This window comes from Vitis vinifera, chromosome 11 (genome assembly GCF_030704535.1).
Source record: "Vitis vinifera cultivar Pinot Noir 40024 chromosome 11, ASM3070453v1".
Classification (NCBI taxonomy): Eukaryota; Viridiplantae; Streptophyta; class Magnoliopsida; order Vitales; family Vitaceae; genus Vitis; species Vitis vinifera.
This window is the reverse complement of record NC_081815.1, coordinates 1,582,289-1,590,948: the sequence shown is the minus strand read 5'-3', so window position 1 is coordinate 1,590,948 and position 8,660 is coordinate 1,582,289. Positions and strand designations below refer to the sequence as shown.

The 8,660-nt window shown below is 33.9% G+C and overlaps 1 protein-coding gene across 1 annotated transcript; it reads left to right on the top strand.

Annotated features, from left to right (window-relative positions):
• The first annotated feature begins 2,145 nt into the window (after positions 1–2,145).
• LOC100261234 (casein kinase 1-like protein 2) lies at positions 2,146–8,541 on the top strand. Its single transcript, XM_002281309.5, has 14 exons — positions 2,146–2,584; positions 2,689–2,729; positions 4,345–4,414; positions 4,532–4,680; positions 4,774–4,869; positions 5,004–5,074; positions 5,621–5,682; positions 5,793–5,856; positions 5,933–6,017; positions 6,106–6,232; positions 6,382–6,464; positions 6,544–6,610; positions 7,004–7,134; positions 7,880–8,541. The coding sequence occupies exons 1-14, from the start codon at positions 2,509–2,511 to the stop codon at positions 8,180–8,182; spliced, it is 1,425 nt and encodes a 474-aa protein (XP_002281345.2). The 5' UTR covers positions 2,146–2,508; the 3' UTR covers positions 8,183–8,541.
• Positions 8,542–8,660: the final 119 nt, after the last annotated feature.

Below are 8,660 nucleotides of genomic sequence, written 5' to 3'. Positions count from 1 at the left end.
ACATGAAAAGGTTTGTCTAATAAACGACATGTGTTTTTTACCATTCAACAAGTTCATTAGTGAAAAAACCACTATATGACCTCAATTGATCTAGAGTCCCTCAATTAATTTCCAATTAAAAAAAACATTTTCATCATTGTTTTTCGAGTTGCGATAAAGAATCAGAGAGAAAGATTTTTTTGTAAAAAATATTAAGACAAATATTATACCGATAATCATTAAATTTTTGTTCGCATTATCTTTCCAATAATTTGTTAATTTTGTAGAACATCATGAAATTTGTGCATACAATAACATAAATTTTCTTTTCAAAGCATGTTTGTTGAAACTAAAAATTATTTTAAAGTTCCATTTTCTATTATTGGTTTTGTTTTACTCCAAAGTAATTTTTCTCCATTTGTTAGGCTATTGAGATTAGCAGGTATAAAATTAATAAGTTACTATAAAATTTCTTTATATATATGGATATATAGATATATATCACAATATTATTTTGATAGCAATTCAACTATTTATACACAATTAAGCTGAAAAATGACAATAATGAAAATATTTATTATACCCTTTTAAGATAAATGATAAATGAGAAAACATCGATCAAATCTTAAAAAAAATCAAAACCAAAACCAGATAGTATCTAAAATTTTCTCATAATAAGAATATTTTTAGAACATGAAATAAATATTTTAGAAGAAAGTGAATTTTGAAGAGATTTTCTATCATGTTCTTATGTATGATGGTAGGAGATAACACCCATTCTTACATCAATTGGGTTCTCAGAAATGTGCAACTACTTAGAAAACATTTTTGATCGTGTTTGTTTTTTTTTGTTGAATAAAAAAAGTTAAATTCAGTTAAAAATAAGTCATTGATATCAATTAATATAATTAAAGTAAATATGTTATTAATAGGTTTAATTTAGTTATATTGTTTAATATTAATGAGTTATTTTTAATTGAAGATAAAACATATAGTGGCTTCATGTGCAAGCCAAAAAAAAAAACAAATTGATTTCTATATAAAAATAATATACATTTTTTAAATTTCATAATCAAAATATCATTTATCATAACTAAATATAAAACCTAGTCACACAAACATCAAAACTCTTATCAAATTTAAAAAGAAAATGTTATAGCATTGTAGTGATACCTGCTAAATAAGATATCCAGATCATTAAATATGTCTAAGACATAAATAAATGAAACTAACACATGATACTACCTTATTAATAATATTATTTTATAAGTATAAAAAATTTAAAAATAAAGATTTTTAAATTCTTAAAAGTAAATTAAAGCAAATGTAAGTAGTTTTAAATCCAAAAGACTAGGGCATGTTAGATTGGTAGATGCCTTCACTTGAAGTTCCATTGACAAATCAAGAACAAGTTACATGACAGTTGGGGCTCATGATGACCCAAAGTGGCTGAACCATAAGGAATATGTTGGGTCTAGCTACCAAACCATGCCCTTTTAATATTATGCTAATCAATTTATTCAAAGGTGGGGTTGTTTGCATGAGTGATTTTTCAACCTAACCCGGTTGAACCAATCAAACTTCAACCAAGTTATGAATAACGTAGTTAATAACGAAATAAAAATTTGTTTTGAAAATGATGACTTACGATTTATATTTGGTGATGATGGAAATTTATATATAAATTTAAATGATAGATTCTTTTTTCATTATCGTAAAATTAAGTATTTATAAATATGCTTTATTATTTAATACCAAAATTTAAATGATATTTTTTTAATATTAAAACGATAAAAAATGTGGTATGAATATATATAGGGAAGGGGATAAATAATTTTCACAGTGAAAATTTGTCAATTAACATCTCTAAGTCACGATTAAATCGTTTAAAATTAATTGAATGTCAACGTGATGAAACTTAGGAGGGTTATTAAAATTAAAATTAATCAAAACGAGGAAAATAAAATATATATATTAAAAAAAAAAAAAAGCATGAGACGCACGCGAAACACGTGGGAAATAGGCGCCAAAGCCGGAAACCAGATGGATAAACTGACGCGGACAGTGGGTCCTCGCCTCCGATTTAGAACACGCTTCGCCTCGCGTATGAAGCACGCGTGGACTGTTCACCCAATTTATTTTTTATTTTTATTTTTTAAATAAAAAGAAATAAATAAAAGAAAGAAACCCCACCCCACAAGAGGCCATTGTCGTTGTTGTTGTTTCCATTCTATTTTCAATTGGATTTTGTTAAAATCTCAGTATCTAGAGAGAGAGGGTTTCCAGAGAGAGATTCAGTTTTCTTCTCCTTCTTCAACCTAACTCTAGCTTTTGATTTCCTCATTTTGATTTTTGATTTTTTGATTTTTTATTTTGATTTTATTTTTGTTACCACTTGGTCTAGGGTTTGTGTTTTTGGTGAGGGTTAGGTATTGTTTTTTTTCTTAATAAGTTGAATTTTCATTTTTTTTGGGTTGAATTAGGGTTTGAATTAGTGGGTTAGGGTTTCATCTGTTGGGGTTTGTGTGGATGGAGCCTCGCGTTGGGAATAAGTTTCGGCTGGGGAGGAAGATCGGTAGCGGCTCGTTCGGGGAGATCTATCTCGGTTTGTTCAATTTTCTCTCTTTGACATTGTTCTTTTTTTCTGTCTAGGGTTTTGCTGGGTGTGCTGGTGATTGATTGTTTTAATTTTGGGTTTTGGTGGTGAAGGTACTAACATTCAGACGAACGAGGAGGTTGCAATTAAGCTTGTGAGTGCTTCTTTTTCGAGTTTGGCTTGGAAATTTATGGATTTTTGCTTGAGATGATTGTTGTTTCTTGTTTCATGTTTCTGTAAATTTTGTGTGTTTGTATGTTGAAGTTGCTGGAATCTGTTATATTTGCTTGTTTTAGTGATTAGCTTGCAAGGTGCTTGATTCTCATTCCATATGGGGTGTCGGCCTTGAGATTGTCGTGTGTATATACGGGGTTTTGAATTGTGTCAATCTCAGTAAGGGCTTATGTTTAATTCTGCTGAAGTAGTCACCGATGAATGAAGTAAATTGTCAATGACATTCCAATTGCAGAATCTCCTTTAAATTGTCGTATATTATGATTCTGAACTGATGAATGAAGTAAATTCTCAATGACATTCCAATTGCAGAATCTGCCTTTAAATTGTCGTATATGTATGATTTTGAATTGTGTCAACCTCAGTAGTGGTTTGCACTTAATTCCAATGAAGTAGTTACTAATGAATGACGTATATTATTGATGATATTCCAATTGCGGAATCTGCCTCTAAATTGTCGTATTTGCTTGATTTTGAATTCTGTCAATCTCAGTAATGGTATATGTTAAATTCCAGTGAACTAGCGACAAATGAATGAAGTAGGTTGTGACCGACATTCCAATTGTGGAATCTGCCTTTAAACTGTGATATATGCATTGTTTTGAAATTGTCAATCTCAGGAATGGTTTTTGTTAAATTCTTAACTAGTTACAAATAAATGAAGTAGGGCATCATTTAATGGGTTCTAGGTGCATTTGGGTGATGTTGAACAATACATCCTATATGATTGCATGATTTTCCACAGGGGACATTCTTGATTGGAAGTGAGTGTTTGTTTCATTAATTAGTTTTCATGATACAGATGGGTCTTTTTAATCCTAATCAATCCTAAGCAGTTGGGAGGAGGGTTTTGTCAGGTCTAGTTGGTGCAGGCTGGAAAGGCATGCTGCTTTTCTTGGCTGTTTACAGAAAATTTCCATGCTTGAAACTTTGTAGTGATGTCTGTCTAACACATTTCCATGTTTATTCTGGTGCTTAAAACCCAAATTGGTTTAAGAAAATAAAGAGCATTTCATATGGTCCAGCCTTGTGTCCTTCTCAAAAGACTTTTTTTTTTTTTTTAAATTTTTAATTTTTTATAGCATCTCTCTCTATTTGGTGTAACTGAAACAAAAGTGTATGCTTGGGCTGGTTGACAAGCTATAAACATAAACAGAACAGGCCGAATTTGAGCCACTCTAATATGATGGGCATACAAGGAAGATTCTTCAGAAGGCATCGAGTCTCTTACCATTCATAGTTTGAAATGTATCTGCTTACAGTACTTTACCTCTATTTAGATTTATGACTTTGCAGTTGATGGAAACCACTGCCAAATAAGAGAGATGGGCTTTTACTGAATGAAATTGTGTTGTAATGAATTGGTTTAATGTGCAACATTTTTGGATGTTTATGTACTATGCATTTACTTTCAGAGATTAGTCATCTGTGTTCGTATTTGAACTATAGAGATTGCTGCAGAATTGGTTTCCCAGAGTGCTTTGTCCATGGCAATGAATTTGTTCTTATGCAAAGACACTGTTTCTTATCTGCAGGAAAATGTCAAGACAAAGCATCCACAGTTACTATATGAATCAAAGTTATACAGAATTCTACAGGGAGGAAGTATGGAATTCATTTTTCTTTTGTAACTTTTTTCCGTCTATTGTTTTATTTTATGAAGAAATCTTTTATGTACGTTTTGACATCCTTGTCTGATTCCCTCTTTCTTGACCTTGGCAGCTGGAATTCCAAATGTGAGATGGTTTGGAGTAGAGGGAGAGTACAATGTTCTTGTGATGGATTTGCTTGGGCCTAGTCTTGAAGATCTATTCAACTTTTGCAGTAGGAAACTCTCTTTGAAGTCAGTGCTCATGCTTGCTGATCAAATGGTAGGTTCTTTTGATTTAACTAATACTGTCACATCAATTTTTATTCTTCTTCTAAGTTTATCAGTTTATGTCATTTTTTAATACTTATTTCAGATCAATCGCGTTGAATTTGTTCATTCTAAATCGTTTCTACATCGAGATATCAAGCCAGACAATTTTCTAATGGGCTTGGGAAGACGTGCAAATCAGGTTTTTGTCTCAAAACTATATTGATTGTTTTTGTTTTAAATTATACGTATATTTCTAAAATTGCCTTTTAGGATATTTGTGTTAAGGAGAGGGTTGCTATTTTTCTTTTTCTTTTTTTTTTCACATGCTTCCAGGTCTACATCATTGACTTTGGTTTGGCTAAGAAATATAGAGATACTGCAACACATCAGCACATTCCTTATAGGTAAGATGTGCTCCAATTATTTTATGCATCCTTATGGTCATTATTTGAATTTTTATGAATGCATGCATGCATGTTTGCTCCATGCATGAGGAACAAGTTTGCTGTGGATTATGAGATTATCTTATAATGTTGATGTTGAGATTTATGAGGTTTAAAATTAATGCCCAAAGTCAATTAGGGATGATTTTTCTGTTGGAACAACTTTTTCATTCGACTTTCGAGTCCTTACTGAATTTCATGTGTTGGGGACAGTGAACAATGATGATAGCAAGTTGGTGACAGCAAGAATGGATGGGATCACAGTGGTGTTGGGAGTGATGTTGATGATGCTTATGCATTCATATTTTGGCATAGTTAATATGCTTGTTCACTTTGTGTCCTTACCCCTTATCTATTGTTATGTTGTTAGGTTTGGGGTATCATTTGAGTTGGCAATTTTGTTTAGTGTTTCTTTCAATATTTGTTTTGTATTATTATTTTGTGGATTAAATACTATAATTATTTAAAGCCTGTTACTCATCATATGTGGATGTATGATAACTGCAGAGAAAATAAGAATTTGACTGGAACTGCAAGATATGCAAGTATGAACACCCACCTTGGCATTGGTATGTGTGGTCTATATTCATTTGTTTGGTACATATTCATGCCAATTCAATTTCCTGTCCTAATTTCAGATGATTGATTGTGTTTTTTTCTGATTTTTGGGAATGTGTAGAGCAAAGCCGGAGGGATGATTTAGAATCTCTTGGTTATGTGCTTATGTACTTCCTAAGAGGAAGGTGACTGTCACTGCCTACCTAGTTTGTTGACTTCCTGAGCTCGATCCATGATTTACTTATTACAGTTTCCTTGTAGTCTTCCTTGGCAGGGACTGAAAGCAGGAACTAAGAAACAAAAGTATGAGAAAATTAGTGAAAGAAAAGTTTCCACATCGATTGAGGTAACTTGTTTCCAAATACACTGATTGGAAGCCTACTTTGATGTTAAGCTCTATTGAATTTGACTGGAAAGTTTTACTACTTTCTCAGGTCCTTTGTCGGGGTTATCCAACAGAATTTGCTTCATACTTCCACTACTGTCGTTCACTGCGATTTGATGATAAGCCAGATTATGCTTATCTGAAAAGGATATTCCGTGACCTCTTTATTCGCGAAGGTTTGAATATTTTTTCTATAACTGGTTCTTAGAAATTAAGGAACCTCAAAATTGCAATCTCAGTTTTGTAACTTTTTCTGTTAGGAGAATCAGTACCATCAGTAATGCATTTTGTCATCATCTGTTTGTGTCTGTACGTCTTATTGCAGGATTCCAGTTTGACTATGTGTTTGACTGGACTATTTTGAAGTACCAGCAATCACAGCTTGCTACTCCTCCATCTCGTGTTCTTGTGAGTGCTCTTGTAAGAAAATTAGTTTCCTTCTGTTAATACCAACTATGGAGGCATTTATTAATAGTGTTTCTTTCAGGGTCCTGGTGCTGGAACAAGCTCTGGACTGCCCCCTCCTGCTGTTGCCAATGCTGACAGGCAGTCAGGTAGTATTTTAGCATTGCATCTTATATTGATGTTTTTGGATGGTTTATTGATTACGTATAACCCTGTTTGCTTCCTACTTGGGTGGTCCTCTCAGAAGCATTCCTCATTACTTGCCCTTGTGCACTTGCACTGAGGATGTTAGCTATTTTCTATTTAGATTCTCTCTCCAATTTGTTTTTTTCATCTCTCTGCACACCTATGCACATGCAAACACACTACATGACTCCTTTGAATTGGTTTGAAATATTGTATCTTATTCCTTGAGCTATTTTAGAAATGTTTCAGTGTTTTAAATGTATGTTTTTTTTAAAAAATAAAAAAATAAAAATTGTAGGTAATATTTGGTATAATATGCTTGGGGTTTAAATTTTTGCTGCTTTAAATTATTTCAGGAGAAGAAGGGAGACCTGCTGGTTTATCTTCTATGGACCCTTCTCGTCGGAGAATTTCTGGTGATGGAGGAGGTTTATCCAAGCAGAAGAGTCCAGTTGCAAGCGATTTGGCAGTGAGTAAAGATGCTATGGTAAGTTGTTTTGATGGTATTAGAAAAAAGTCTCTATCTCTCTCTCTATCTGTCTCTGCGTGCTCAAGTCATCCTCTGGTTTGTACAATTTTACCGATATCTCTTGTTATTTATAATGGCTTGTGATCATATTCTTTTGAGTGCTTTAGTTTCTTGTATTATGAAAGATAAGTTGGTTTTGGATTGTAAATTCATATTCCGTGCAAACATCTTAAAATTTGATGGCCTCAAGCATCATTGCTTCTACCATCTTCAAGTTGTTTCCTGGTTTGTAGAATTTCCCCATCTCTTGTGATGCAGAATGGCTTGTGATCATACTTCTTAAATTTTTATTTTATGACAGCATCTGAAAACTTGACAGCCTTGATGCATTTGGGTTCCCCAGCATCTTAGCTTTATTCTGAACTGGTTGGAATAGAACGCTAAATTTTGAATATGTCACACCGATTAGCCCCCAAATATAAGAGCTCATGCCTCCAATTAAATAATCAATAATGACTTGTCCCAACTATTCAGGGTTTGACAACATAAGTCTTGCTCAGCCACCAAAAAATTAGAGGGTTGCTATTTGGTTGGATCTTGAGGTTTGATGTTCTCTCAATGAATTTATTTTTGCCATATCTGTTCATTTTATATTTATAACTCTGAATGGTGTTTGTATGCTGGTCCCTACATAATGAGGGTATACCACTTGCTTCTTGTATTCTATGGTTAACCTGATGAGCAATATGCTTGGGCAATGCAGTTATCAAGCTCCCATTTTTTGGGGCGGTCAAGTGGTTCATCAAGGCGAGCTGCTGTGTCTAGCAGCCGTGACGCAGCCATTATGGGAAGCGAGTCTGATCCCTCTCGTGCACATACCACTGAGGCAAGCCCAGGAGCAGCAGTACGGAGGATCTCAAGTGGGCAAAGAAGTTCACCGGTTGGATCCTCAGACCCCAAGCGCACATCATCTGGTAGGAACATCACTAACATAAAGAACTATGAATCCACAATCAGGGGCATTGAGAATCTGAATTTTGACAATGATGAGAGGGTTCATTATTAGATGCACACCTCCCTCAACTCTTGTAAATCTGGACTCAGTGTGCTACTACGCTTGCAGTAGAATTTGTTAGCTATTGGAGTGAGTTTTCAGGGGCAATTGTGAGCTGGTACCCAACAGACTGGGTTGTGATTTGCAAAAGACGTATATCAAATTATCAAGAGAATGTAGAGAAGGCTATGTCTATGGAGATTGAGTTGTGTTGGTACTGCTCGCCAGTCTAGTTTACTCATTTCTTTTAACCCTTTTCCCTTCTCTGAAGTCTCTTGAGGTGTCTCATGTTATGGTTCTAAACTTAATGGCACTGTAAATTGGCCTGTTGTATTGATATTCTCCTCCCTATAAAAGTTCATTTTTCACTCTTTGAGTACTGATGCAGCAGGCTTAAGTGTTTGGCAGCCAAAATTGATTGCATATCCTCCTAGCCTCTGATTTGATCGGCTGTGTTTATGCCATAGTAAAAGAAATCGTGGACCATTCT

Bases quoted from the DNA above. Each gene is read 5' to 3' on its own strand.
- LOC100261234 (XM_002281309.5), top strand. From the start codon at position 2,509: ATGGAGCCTCGCGTTGGGAATAAGTTTCGGCTGGGGAGGAAGATCGGT. The intron at 5,857-5,932 runs GTGACTGTCACT...GTTTCCTTGTAG, and splicing joins ATGTACTTCCTAAGAGGAAG to TCTTCCTTGGCAGGGACTGA. The intron at 6,018-6,105 runs GTAACTTGTTTC...CTACTTTCTCAG, and splicing joins AAGTTTCCACATCGATTGAG to GTCCTTTGTCGGGGTTATCC.